The 13,852-nt window shown below is 49.5% G+C and overlaps 1 protein-coding gene across 2 annotated transcripts; it reads right to left on the minus strand.

Annotated features, from left to right (window-relative positions):
* Positions 1–232: 232 nt before the first annotated feature.
* On the minus strand, positions 233–13,424 carry LOC142262558 (uncharacterized). Of its 2 annotated transcripts, none has more exons than XM_075332177.1 (5): positions 13,281–13,424; positions 12,972–13,151; positions 12,767–12,890; positions 12,570–12,683; positions 233–1,441 (listed from the first exon to the last, which is right to left on the minus strand). In XM_075332177.1, exons 1-5 carry the CDS (start codon positions 13,356–13,358, stop codon positions 420–422), a joined length of 1,518 nt encoding a protein of 505 aa, XP_075188292.1. In that variant the 5' UTR covers positions 13,359–13,424; the 3' UTR covers positions 233–419. The 2 variants fall into 2 exon arrangements, with proteins under 2 accessions (XP_075188292.1, XP_075188291.1); XM_075332176.1 differs by having other exon boundaries at positions 233–1,444.
* Positions 13,425–13,852: the final 428 nt, after the last annotated feature.

The following is a 13,852-nucleotide window of genomic DNA, read 5'->3' on the forward strand; positions in this document are numbered from 1 at the left end:
CCGAAATATTGTTTTGTCATAGCCGGTAATAATTTTATCGTGTTTAGCAGCAAAAGTTGAGCTAGTATGCCAAATTTCAGCATCATAGCCAGTATAGAACTCTAATGGCTATGTGCCAAAGTTTGCAAAATCCTCTTAGCTGAAGCCGCAGGCTTGGTGGGACCTCCAGTGAAAGGTCAACAGTGCCCAATGTATTTGAGATCTGGCCCTAAAATTTTACAGAACCTCTTTTCAAACATACATGTACATCCTTATAAATTTTCAACAAAATCGGAGAAGGTCGAGTGGGGACCACTGGTCCACTTGACATGGAATGACCCAAACATCTGCTAAATTCTGAATGCAAGAATGGCTCCTCTACTGTGTGGGTTTTCTCATAGTCGACAAGACTTGATTTACCAGTTAAACATTTCAATTATTCACAACATGAAAAAGGTTTCTTTCATGTGCAGTCTCTTCACATGTTTAACAAGATCTGATTTCTGAGAAAAACATTTCCCACATTCAAAACATAAAAATGGTTTATCCCCTGTGTGAACCTTTCCATGGTCAACAAGAGATGATTTCCTAGTAAAACATTTACCACATTCCAGGCATGAAAATGGCTTCTCTCCTGTGTGAGATCTTTGATGTGTAACAAGATATGAGCTTAGAATAAAACATTTCCCACATTCTGAACATGAAAATGGTTTATCCCCTGTGTGAACCTTTCCATGGTCAACAAGAGATGATTTCCTAGTAAAACATTTACCACATTCCAGGCATGAAAATGGCTTCTCTCCTGTGTGAGATCTTTGATGCCTAACAAGCTCTGACTTCAGCTTAAAACATTTCCCACATTCTGAACATAAAAATGGCTTCTCCCCTGTGTGAATTCTTTGATGCACAACAAGTTCTGATTTCCAATTAAAACATTTCCCACACTCTGAACATGAAAATGGCTTCGCCCCTGTGTGATTTTTCTGATGTCTAACAAGGTATGATTTCTGAATAAAACATTTCCCACACTCTGAACATGAAAATGGCTTCTCCCCTGTGTGATTTTTCTGATGTCTAACAAGTTCTGATTTCTGAACAAAAGATTTCTCACACTCTGAACAAGAAAATGGCTTCTCCCCTGTGTGATATTTTTGATGATAAATAAGGTTTGATTTTCGAGCAAAACATTTCTCACATTCTGGGCATGAAAACGGTTTCTCCCTTGTAGGATCGGTTTCATGTTCCATATCACTTCTGTAACTTTTATTTTGCTTACAATTCTGTGATAAATCAGAATTTTGGACTTGTTTGAAAAGATCATGTGATAAAGCTTTCCGAGGAAGGACTGGAGGTATATCTGGGACAGCAGCATGCTCTTCATATGTATCATGTGTGATACTGTCATCATCTGTTATAAATTCTGAAGATATTAAATTTCCATCTGAACCCCCAATACAGTCATCTGCTAAAAATAAACACAATGTTATTATTTTAATGATATCTCGAAAGTACATTTATTTTTTAAACCATAACATCAGAAATTAAAATGAGGAAAAAATGTATTCTGAATCTGTTTTCCAATTTCAACATCTAAGAGCTACATCTTCGTTAATTCGGATCTCCCATTCCTAGCACCAGTTCTCTGGAATGTGCTACAGTAAATAATGTTATGGATTATCACAATGTGACTGCAGGATAATCACAGACAGGTGGCTCCTATACTGTCCCTCATGCTAGGAGACCTTAAGCTATTCCTAACCTCTGGATTACCACTGAAGTTGGAGATGGCAGAGTCCCATGCCTTACTACTCCCCTGACCAGATCAAATATGTTATAGCCCTTGGGAAGGAAGGGGCAGGAATATGATAAAAACATAGATTAAGACAGATGGGACACATTGCAAACTCACAGAAATAAACAGTGAGGGACTAAGGAGAAAAGCAAGAGCAGGCAGGCAGCACCAAAAGGACAAAAAGGGTTAACACCACAACAGCTCACAGCAATAATACACAACAACCACCAGCATGTCTGGAGAATAACTCTTGCTAGCCTGCCCAAGCCTGTGGTTCGACGTAAAAGCAGGTAGCAGGGTCTTGCGGGCTGTGCAGATAACCATTAGGACTCCAGTTCATCAAGACCAGAGATGGACACTGAAAAATGATTTTAGGGACTAGAGTAAGATTTCTGGCATAGCGAATGCCACAGTTTGTTACGAATTAAAGAAGCCGTGGCATTACACCCTTCTTCTGGTCATGCTCTGCTTATTTTGGCAAAGCTGGATAAAACTGGTGTGAACACACACAGACGCTAGCCTGTCGCCTTTTCAGCTTTAGACTTCTGTAATTAAGAGATCTTTGGTCACATGACATGTTGTCAAAAACGTCCTTAACCCCTTCAGCCCCGGGGCACTTTCCGTTTTTGCGTTTTTGTTTTTTGCTCCCCTTCTTCCGAGAGCCGTAACTTTTTTTATTTTTCCGTCAATCTTGCCATATGAGGGCTTGTTTTTTGCGGGACAAGTTGTACTTTTAAATGAAACCATAAGTTTTACCATATGGTGTACTGGAAAACAACAAAAAAATTCCAAATGCGGAAAAATTGCAAAAAAAGTGTGATGGCACAATAGTTTTTGGGATGTTTTATTCACGGTGTTCACTATATGGTAAAAGTTAATTGATGTGTGGGTATGATGCCTGAGGTCGGTGCGAGTTTGTAGACACCAAACATGTATAGGTTCACTTGTATCTAAGGGGTGTGAGACTGTGACCGGGCTGGTCTATGACGGCCGGTACGTCTCGCCCCGGTTGTGCTCCCTCCATGTATAGAAAGCAACTCCAGTCCGGGGTTAATCCTGTTTCCCTACAGGCTGAGAGTAGGGTTAAAAGGAAACAGGAACATGGGTGTGGCTGCCTAGTGTGTGAGGGAGTGAACACAACTCCCTGAGTCTCTGCCGGAGACACAACTGTATGCTGTATTGGACTTTTGGTTTGTGCAATAAACCGTGTGCTGTGACCCTTGGTGCCTGGATCCCGTGTCTTCGGCTGCGCAGCCGACCGCGCTACCTCACATATGGTGGAGAATCGGCGGGCATGCCAGCCCGGTGAGGTGTAGCTTCCATTTCTGGTGACCCGGTGGCACATGTCCTGGATTCAAGCGGCTATACTACAGCCCAAACCCGGCGACGCCATGGAGGACATACTAAAGCAGCTGGTTCAGGCCAATGCACGTCAGCAGCAAGCCTTGCAATTGCAGGAACAAAGGCACCAAGAACAGATGGTTCTCCTGGCCAAGTTGATCCGTGCCGGACCGGCAGCAACAACCCCGAGACCGGGTGACGACGGCAGCGTCCGGAAAACGGTGAGACAAGCGTTGCAAAAGATGACCCCGGGGGATGATGTGGAAGCGTTCCTGGCGGTGTTTGAGCGGGTGGCCGAGCGGGAAAAGCTGCCGACCCCCCAGTGGGCTGAGGTATTGTCGCCCTATCTGACGGGGGAGCCCCAAAAAGCGTACCTGGACCTCTGTACCGAGGACGCCATAGACTATGCGACCCTGAAAGCCGAAATACTTGCTCGGTTGGGGGTGAATACCTATGTACGGGCTCAGCGGGTAAATCAGTGGTTCTATGAGGAAGGCAAACCCGTATGCTCCCAGGCCTATGACTTGTTGCATCTGGTAAAGAAGTGGTTGCAGCCTGACACTCTGAGCCCTGTGCAAATGGTGAAAAGGGTAGTGGTTGATCGCTTTGTGCGTACTTTACCCGTCACCATTCAACGGTGGGTAAGACAGGGCGACCCAAGTACCCTGGACCAATTAGTGAGCCTGGTGGAGCGGCATGTGGCTACGCAGGACTTGATACGGGACACCGAGACTTTGCGTGCCGCCCGTCGGTCCGGCCCCTCTAAGCCTCGGGCCAAGGACCCACCGCTGACACCGGTGTGGGAGTCCGCTACCGTCCCATCTGAGGCCGCGCCCGCCGTCCCGGAGGTCCGGAAGGCTATGTACCCTAAACGACAACTCGACAAGGGGGTATACTTCCCTATTAGATGTTGGAGGTGCCAGCGGGTGGGACATATGGAAGCTCAGTGTCCACTCACCACGGAGCCCATGGATTGTGGGGTTACCCGGCGGGGTTCAATGTATGCTCAGGCGGTGTATACCGCGGACCTTGTCTCCCCGGAGACTGAGCCCCACTTGTGCCAAATACAGGTGAATGGATGTCCGGTTACAGGCTTGTTGGATTCCGGAAGCTTAGTGACCCTTGTGCGATCAACCCTAAGGGCTAAAATAAAGGCCACAGGACGTACCGTGGGGGTGGTTTGCATACATGGGGACCGCCGAGACTATCCCACGGGAGTTGTCACCATCACAGCACCCTGTGGGCAGGTGCAACATGAGGTGGGACTTATGAACTCTCTTCCCTATGACGTGATCCTAGGAAGGGATCTGCCGTATTTTTGGACTCTATGGAAGGGGCCTCCTAAGTCCCCTCAGTATTGGACAGTCCGGGACCTGAGCCCGACAATCCCGAATCCGGGACGCCTGCCGTAGGGGTCCCCCTGATAGGGACAGAGTGTGAACCCGATAGGTCGCCCCTAGAGGTATTGGCAGGAGAGGCTGAGTTGGTCGAGCCCATCCCGGAGTTGGAGACGTCCCCGGATACGTTTGGGACAGCCCAACTCCAGGACCCTACATTAATACATGCCCGGAGTCGGGTGACAGTGGTTGACGGGGTGGCACAGCTGCCCGGTGCCCAGGTAAGGTACCCCCATTTCGCTCTTAAGCAGGATTTACTCTACCGGGTAGATGAAATACGGGGCGTGGGGGTAGAGCAGTTGGTGGTGCCCCAGCCGTATCGCCGGCGGGTCCTCGACTTGGCTCATAAACATCTGATGAGTGGCCACCTAGGGGTCAAGAAAATGCAGGAGCGAATATTGCAAAGGTTCTATTGGCCCGGGGTCTTTGGGGAAGTAAAACGGTTCTATGAAACCTGCCCGGAGTGTCAGCTTACCGCACCCCTGGCCCACTTTCGCAGTCCGTTGGTACCGTTACCCATTATAGAAGTCCCTTTTGAACGGATAGGGATGGATCTGGTGGGGCCCCTCGTAAAGTCCGCTCGAGGGCACCAACACATCCTAGTGATCGTTGACTATGCCACCCGGTATCCAGAGGCGATACCTCTCAGACATACTGCAGCAAAGCTTATAGCTCGGGAGTTGTTTGCTGTGTTCTGCCGGGTGGGGTTGCCCAAGGAGATCCTTACGGATCAGGGGACCCCATTCATGTCTAAAGTGACCAAAGAGCTATGCCTGCTGCTCCAGATCAAGCAGTTGCGTACGTCTGTGTATCATCCTCAAACGGACGGTTTAGTGGAGCGTTTCAATAAAACCCTGAAAACCATGCTCAAAAGGGTGATTTCCAAAGAAGGGAAAGACTGGGATATGATGCTTCCCTATTTGATGTTTGCCATCCGAGAGGTGCCACAGGCATCCACGGGGTTTTCGCCTTTTGAGTTGTTATACGGGCGACATCCCCGGGGATTGTTGGACCTGGCAAAGGAAACATGGGAGCAGGAGCCCACCCCCCATAAAAGTGTGATTGAACACATTTTAGGAATGCAGAACCGCATAAGCGCGGTCATGCCAATTGTGAAGGAGCATTTACAGGAGGCTCAGGCCGCGCAAAGCGGCCGCTGCAATAGAAAAGCCACCGTGCGGACCTTTAAACCCGGGGATCGGGTGTTGGTATTAATCCCCACGGCGGAGAGTAAGTTCCTGGCTCAGTGGCAAGGCCCCTACGAGATAAAGGAAAGAAGCGGGGTGGTCAACTATAAGGTATTGCAGCCCGGTAGGCGGAAACCTGAACAAATATACCATGTCAACCTGTTAAAACCTTGGCAGGAACGGGAAAGCCTGATGGTTGATTTTTCCCCATCTCCCTCCTCTTCGGGTCGTTCAACCCCGGCTCCAGCGACCTCCGGAGAGGACGAACCGGAAGTAAGGATTGGAGAAGCCCTCACCAAGCAACAGAGGCGAGAGGCCAGACGGCTGGTTCAGCAGAACCCCGATGTCTTCTCCGAGCTGCCTGGTAGGACAAGTCTGATACGACATGACATTGTCACCGAGCCTCACCTGAAGGTACGCCTGAAGTCATACCGGGTACTGGAGGCTCGAAGACAAGCCATATCAGATGAAGTGAAGACAATGCTACGACTAGGGGTCATCGAAAAATCCCGGAGTGAATGGGCTAGTCCCATTGTCCTAATACCAAAACCCGATGGCTCCTTAAGGTTCTGCAATGACTTTAGGAGATTGAACGAAATATCTAAGTTCGATCTCTACCCCATGCCCCGGGTGGATGAGCTGATTGATAGGCTGGGACAGGCGCGATATTTCACCACGCTCGACCTGACCAAGGGGTACTGGCAGGTGCCACTGACGGAGTCCGCCAAGGAGAAAACCGCTTTTGTTACGCCGGAGGGTCTCTTCCACTATGTTGTCTTGCCTTTTGGGTTACACGGCGCTCCGGCCACGTTCCAGAGGTTGATGGACTTGGTGCTGGAACCCCACCAGGCGTATGCATCAGCGTACCTTGATGACATCATTATTTACAGCTCCGAGTGGCAGACCCACTTGGAACAGGTGCAAGCGGTGGTGAACGCGCTCCGAACAGCCGGATTGACAGCCAATCCCAAGAAATGTGCGTTGGGGCTCACGGAAGCCCGCTATTTGGGCTACGTAATAGGCCAAGGAGTGATTAAGCCCCAAATTAACAAAGTGGAGGCGATCCGGAAGTGGCCTAGACCCCTGACCACGAAGCAGGTTAGGGCTTTCATGGGTATTGTGGGGTACTACAGGAGGTTTGTAAAGAATTTTGCGGGACTATCGGCCCCCTTGACGGACCTTCTCAAAGGCAAGAAGTCCGTCATGGTGCGCTGGACTCCGCAGGCCGAGGACTCCTTCCGGGCCCTGAAGGGGGTCCTGTGCGGAAGGCCCGTTCTTGTCAACCCTGATTTCCGGAAGGAGTGTATAGTACAGACTGACGCCTCTGAGGTCGGCCTGGGGGCAGTGCTGTCTCAGGTGGTTCAGGGGGAGGAACACCCCGTCACCTTCTTGAGTAGGAAGCTCACCCCTCCCGAGCGGAATTATAGCGTAGTGGAGAAGGAGTGCCTGGCGATTAAGTGGGCCTTGGAGTCCCTACGCTATTACCTGCTGGGACGGCAGTTTCGCTTGGTGACTGATCACTCTCCGCTGGTCTGGATGAGGTCCGCCAAGGAACGGAATGCCCGGGTTAGCCGGTGGTTCCTTTCTCTGCAGAACTTTCGGTTTACGGTTGAACACCGGGCCGGTAGGTTGCAGGGCAACGCCGATGCCTTGTCCCGCGGCCCGTGTTTGATGGCGGGAGTTCAGCCCCGCACGCTTGAACTGAGGGGGGGGGTATGTGAGACTGTGACCGGGCTGGTCTATGACGGCCGGTACGTCTCGCCCCGGTTGTGCTCCCTCCATGTATAGAAAGCAACTCCAGTCCGGGGTTAATCCTGTTTCCCTACAGGCTGAGAGTAGGGTTAAAAGGAAACAGGAACATGGGCGTGGCTGCCTAGTGTGTGAGGGAGTGAACACAACTCCCCGAGTCTCTGCCGGAGACACAACTGTATGCTGTATTGGACTTTTGGTTTGTGCAATAAACCGTGTGCTGTGACCCTTGGTGCCTGGATCCCGTGTCTTCGGCCGCGCAGCCGACCGCGCTACCTCACAGGGGTTAAAAAAAATTCACAAGTTTGTCCAATAAAAGTGGCGCACGTTTTGCGCCATTTTCTGAAACACGTAGCGTTCTTATTTTTTTGGGATCTATGGCTCAGTGATGGCTTATTTTTTGCGTCTCGAGCTGACGTTTCTAATGGTACCATTTTTGTGCAGATGCTACGTTTTGATCGCCTGTTATTGCATTTTGCGTAAAACTTGCGGCGACCAAAAAATGTAATTTTGGCGTTTGGAATTTTTTTGCCACTACGCCGTTTACCAATCAGATTAATTGATTTTATATTTTGATAGATCGGGCATTTCTGAACGCGGCGATACCAAATATGTGTATATTTATTTATTTTTTAATCCTTTAATTTTCAATCGGGGGAAAGGGGGGTGATTTGAACTTTTAGGTTTTTTGTTTATTTTTTAAAACTTTTTTTTTTACTTTTTTTTTATTTTACTAGTCCCCCTAGGGGGCTATAGCGATCAGCAATCCGATCGCTATTATCTATCTGCTGATCACAGCTATACAGCTGTAAACAGCAGATTCAGTCACTTTCTTTTTCCCTCTGTTCTCGGCCGAGGGAAAACGAAAGTGAAACATCATATGTGTGCCGACCGCCGCCGCATGCCCGCGGCAGGGGGCAGGGCTTAACGGGACACGCTTTATGACGGATATATCCGTCCATGGTCGTGAAGGGGTTAAGCAGTCTTAAAATCGACATATAAACACTGGGGCTCTTAGGAGAATGGGGGCCCTGTGAAATTGTCCAGTTTGCTCTCTCTTTCCCCTAATGCCAGTCCAGCATGCCAGCCTGTCTTTTGTTCAGTTTATTTAGACCCCTGCAATTAAGAGACATTTTGTTACATCATGCATACCTCCCAACCGTCCCGGATACAGCGGGACTATCACGCTTTGCAGAGTTTGTCCCGTTGCCACGGGCGGGAGGTCTTTATCCCGGCTCCGCCCACCCACTCTCTAACCACCTCGCTGCTTTTCCCTCCTACCATCCTAACACGTGTCTTGAGCATTACAGAGCAGAGCGCGCTACGCTAGTTTCTGTGCTGCTGCTAAGGTAATGAATGTCTCCAGCGCTGATTCCCTCCCCCTCTCTCCCCTCCGGTCCGGAGCCTGTGCTCCTCCAGCTGTTTCTCTGATCTATCGTGTGTGCAGTGTTTGCTTCTCAATGCTGCAGGCACACGGTAGATCAGGACATTGGGGAGAAGACAGTGGGTACTTACCACTTGTGTCCTCTCCTGCAGGTGCACAGACAGCACTGGCCGGTAATATGCAAAGATAGAAGCATTACCAATGCTTCTATCAGCTACCGACCACATGATCTCCTGCCTGGCAGAGCTGCTGCAACTTAGGCTAAGTTTACACCACCAGTTTTGCAGAGCCGGCCAATCCGGCTCTAAAACCTATGCAACGGATGCGGCGACAAAACCGCATCCCTTGCATACGTTTTTTACATGCGGCCCGTCCGGTTTTTGCCGCTTGCGGCAGGCTACTGAGCATGCGCAGTGGAAAAAACCGCATGCGGCGTCCATAGGCATGCATTGCAAATCGCGCCGCATCGGCCGGATGCGGGTTTTTTTTGTTGGACAAAAAAACATGCCAGGCACCGTTCCATCCGGCCGCCGCATCGGCTAAATCTGCCGCATGCGGCAAAAACCGGACCTAACGCAAACCCATGCGGCACAATATGGCACTAATGTAAGTCTATGCAGGAAAAACCGCAACCGGAGGCAAAAAAAAAAACGGTTGCGTTTTTAGTGCAGAGCGCCGTATTGTGCCGCATGGCAAAAAATGGATGTGTGAAAGCAGCCTTAGGCTAAGTTCACACATCAGTTTTTTCCAATCAGGCACAATCCGGTTTGTGCCTGATGCAACGGATCCGTCTCAGATTGAGAAAAAACTGATGCGACGGATCCGTTTTTTGTTTTTTTTGTTATGCTGAGAGAGAGACAGAGACCCCACCATCACTGCACAAACACCGGCAATACCTCACACGCATCATCACCGCACACGCCAGCACTACCCAGCACGCATCATCACCGCACAGGCAGGCACTACCTCACACGCATCATCACCGCACACCCCTGCACTACCTCACACGCATCATCACCGCACACGCCAGCACTACCCAGCACGCATCATCACCGCACAGGCAGGCACTACCTCACACGCATCATCACCGCACACGCCAGCACTACCCAGCACGCATCATCACCGCACAGGCAGGCACTACCTCACACGCATCATCACCGCACACACCAGCACTACCCAGAACGCATCATCACCGCACAGGCAGGCACTACCTCACACGCATCATCACCGCACACCCCTGCACTACCGCACGCATTATCACCGCACACGCCGGCACTACCCTGCACGCATCTTCACCGCACACAACCCGGCATTACCTCAGTGACGTCACCGCTGGCAGCGCGACTCCCTTCAGTTGCTGCGTGGAGCTGATAGAGAGAGGCGGTGTTCTACTGCCGTTCCTGTCAGCTTCATGTAGTAGAGCTGAGAGCGTTGCGGGACCTCTGTGGATTACGTCGGACCTGGAGGGGTATTTGGGGATTTTAATAAAATGGTGAAAGAGGGGTTTTTTTGTCTTTTATTCCAAATAAAGGATTTTTTTGGGTGTATGTGTTTATTTACTTTCACTTACAGGTTAATCATTGGGGGTGTCTCATAGACGCCTGCCATGATTAACCCCTTATTACCCCGATTGCCACCGCACCAGGGCAATTCAGGAAGAGCCGGGTAGAGTCCCTGGACTGTCGCATCTAATGGATGCGGCAATTCCGGGCGGCTGCTGGCTGATATTTTTAGGCTGGGGTGCTCCCCATAACGTAGAGCTCCCCATCCTGAGAATACCAGCCTTCAGCAGTGTGGCTTTATCTTGGCTGGTATCAAATTTGGGGGGAACCGCACGCCGTTTTTCTTTTAATTATTTATTTATTTTACTGCACAATATAGACCCGCCCACCGGCTGCTGTGATTGGTTGCAGTGAGGCAGCTGTCACTCAGCGTGGGGGCGTGTCTGCCTGCAACTAATCATAGGCGCCGGTGTGCGGGGAAAGCAGGGAATACGAGATTGAATAATGAGCGGCCGGCATTTTCAAATCAGGAGAAGCCGCCGGAGCAGTGTGACAGCCGTGCAGCCCCGCGTCGGTGATTGATGAGTGGGTGAGAGTGAGTGAATAAGTCAGTGAGTCAGTCAGTGAGTGAGAGAGTTTGAGAGTAAGTGACTGATTGATTTTCTGACAAGCAATGAATTTATATCACTTCTGGGCATGCTCAGAAGTAAAAACCGGATACGGTACATGCTTCCGGCGTTTGAAGCATGACACCGAATCCGGCTCGCATAAACTTTCATTATGCACCATGCCGCACAGCGCCGCACCCGGAGCTATGCATTTTTTTGCCGCTGGCAAAAAACGTTCCTCTCTGCGTCCTGTGCGGCCGCCGGAGTGACGTTTTTTGCGCATCAGGCAAAAACCAGATCAAACGCAAGTACATGCGGCACAATCCGGCGCTAATAAAAGTCTATGAGGAAAAACCACACCCGGCGGCAAAAAGAAAACCAGATGCGTTTTTCCCGCAAGGCGCCGGATTGTGCCACACAGCAAAAACCTGATGTGTGAACATACCCTTAGCTGCACACCCTGTTCAGCTCTCCTAGGTCCTAGCTGCCTGCACACCCTGTTCAGCCCTCCTCCTGGGTCCTAGCTGCCTGCACACCCTGTTCAGCTCTCCTCCTGGGTCCTAGCTGCCTGCACACCCTGTTCAACTCTTCTCCTGGGTCCTAGCTGCCTGCACACCCTGTTAAGCTCTCCTCCTGGGTCCTAGCTGCCTGCATACCCTGTTCAACTCTTCTCCTGGGTCCTAGCTGCCTGCATACCCTGTTCAACTCTTCTCCTGGGTCCTAGCTGCCTGCATACCCTGTTCAGCTCTCCTCCTGGGTCCTAGCTGCCTGCACACCCTGTTCAGCTCTTCTCCTGGGTCCTAGCTGCCTGCACACCCTGTTCAGCTCTCCTCCTGGGTCCTAGCTGCCTGCACACCCTGTTCAGCCCTCCTCCTAGGTCCTAGCTGCCTGCACACCCTGTTCAGCTCTCCTCCTGGGTCCTAGCTGCCTGCACACCCTGTTCAGCTCTCCTCCTGGGTCCTAGCTGCCTGCACACCCTGTAGTTAACTCCCTGCCTGTTCTGCACATTGCTGCTCTGTGGTAGCTCAGAGCGATCACGGACAGCTTCTGCAGTTTCAGTTTGCTGGATGGGTGTAGATGGGGAGTGGATATGGGTGTGGCCGTTTGTAAAATGGGTGTGGTTAGGGGTGTGGCCTAAAAATTGCCGCGTTGCGCACCGCAAACTTTGTCCCTCTTTCCCTTCTTTAAAAGTTGGGAGGTATGCATCATGTCACATGACTTTGAAATCATCAAAGGTCCTTAAACAATCAACCTTAGAATACAACTGATGGGGTCACTAAGAGAGTGGGGTTCCTGTGAAATTGCGCAGTTTGACTCCTCCCAACGTTGGCTCTGACTGTAACTAGGGCTTATTTTTGGAGTAGGGATTATATTTCAAGCATTCTCCAAAAATCCTATAAAATCATGCTAGGTCTTATTTTCGGTGTAGGTCATATTTTCAGGGAAACAGGATATTCATGAACCCTCTGCAGGTCTTTTAGTTTCCTTCATAACAACATAGAGAAGGCACTAGAAACAAACAGCAGAAGAAGCAGAAGCAAAGAAAATACAGCTGAAAAAAACAGAGCAGAAAGTCTAAAAATGTAACCACAAAATTAGTGCAGAAAGTACATGAGTAGATATCTCTTACTGGATAGAGCTGGAGGAAACACATCCTGAGGAACATCGGGGTCTTCTTGTTTACAGTCCTGTGGGAGAAGAGGACGGGGACATCTCTCTGGTGTTGTCCTCTTATTGGATAGAACTGGAGGAGACACATACAGGTACTGAATTCATTCCTTACATACAGATAATTATAGGCCGTGTGTATTTAGTCCTGTCTATTACCTGGTGATGTGAGGGGCTGGGGAACCTCCATCATGACGTCCTTGTACAGATCTTTGTGTCCTTCTAAATACTCCCACTCCTCCATGGAGAAATAGACGGTGACGTCCTGACACCTCATAGGAACCTGACACATACAATGATACCGTCACCCCCGATCCTTTCATAGCGTTACTGTATAATGTCCCAGCATTCCCAGCAGTGTCACCTCTCCAGTCAGCAGCTCAATCATCTTGTAGGCGAGTTCTAGGATCTTCTGGTCATTGATGTCCTCATGTATCGGGGGGTGAGGTGGAGGCCCCGTGATTGGGCTCAGGGGTCTTTCCCATCCCTCAGACACAGGTGCCTGACAGCGCTCACTAGAGGTTTTCTTCACTACTGTGTAATCCTGGTTATGGAGAGACACAGTAATAAATCTCACTCCAGACATTTCCAGAGTCCTCACCTCTCCAGTTCTGTCCATCTGTTATTCCCATAGATAAGAATGGTGTAATGTGACGTCATCAGAATCTCTCACCTCTCCAGTAAGCCGGAAGAGGATCTCTAGGGTGAGGTGTAAGATCCTCTCCGCCATCTTGTCCCTGTCCATATCCATCCTTCACGGGACAATCAGGAGAATTCTCTTCTATAGAAGATCTCCACTGAGAGGATCCGATATTATAAGGCCCTGAATGGGGAGAAGATAAGCCGATATGTAAAATTAATGGAGATAATAATGAAGGTGAGACATCATTTGAGCAGGAAAAAAAATTCAACATGAAATGTGCTATGTAAGTAGTAAAACCGACCGATAAAAGTAGCACATTATCTATATAATAAAATACAATCCTTAATATGGCAATGTGAGTGGAAAAATAAGAGTAATTGCTCCCGGAATAAGAGTAGTAAAATACAAAAGTGCAAAAATAAATAATTTCCCAGTTTTTCGGTTAAGAACAGGGCAATGGAATTAGGATTCGATGTATTCTTGTTTCTAACAGAAGAAGAGGGGCCACACATGGCGTACGGATCTGTACACTCGCTGATGCACAATTTACCACCCATTTCTTGTATGAAGGCAGCAAAATAGTGAAAATGATCCCAATTACA

Source organism: Anomaloglossus baeobatrachus, unplaced genomic scaffold (assembly GCF_048569485.1).
Source record: "Anomaloglossus baeobatrachus isolate aAnoBae1 unplaced genomic scaffold, aAnoBae1.hap1 Scaffold_2476, whole genome shotgun sequence".
Taxonomy (NCBI): domain Eukaryota; kingdom Metazoa; phylum Chordata; class Amphibia; order Anura; family Aromobatidae; genus Anomaloglossus; species Anomaloglossus baeobatrachus.

Excerpts from the sequence above, each read along its gene's own strand:
- LOC142262558 (XM_075332176.1), bottom strand. The coding sequence starts at position 13,358 with ATGGATATGGACAGGGACAAGATGGCGGAGAGGATCTTACACCTCACC. Across the intron at positions 13,152-13,280 it reads TCTTCCGGCTTACTGGAGAG|GATTACACAGTAGTGAAGAA; the intron begins GTGAGAGATTCT and ends CTCCATAACCAG. Across the intron at positions 12,684-12,766 it reads CCAGCCCCTCACATCACCAG|TTCTATCCAATAAGAGGACA; the intron begins GTAATAGACAGG and ends TGTCTCCTCCAG.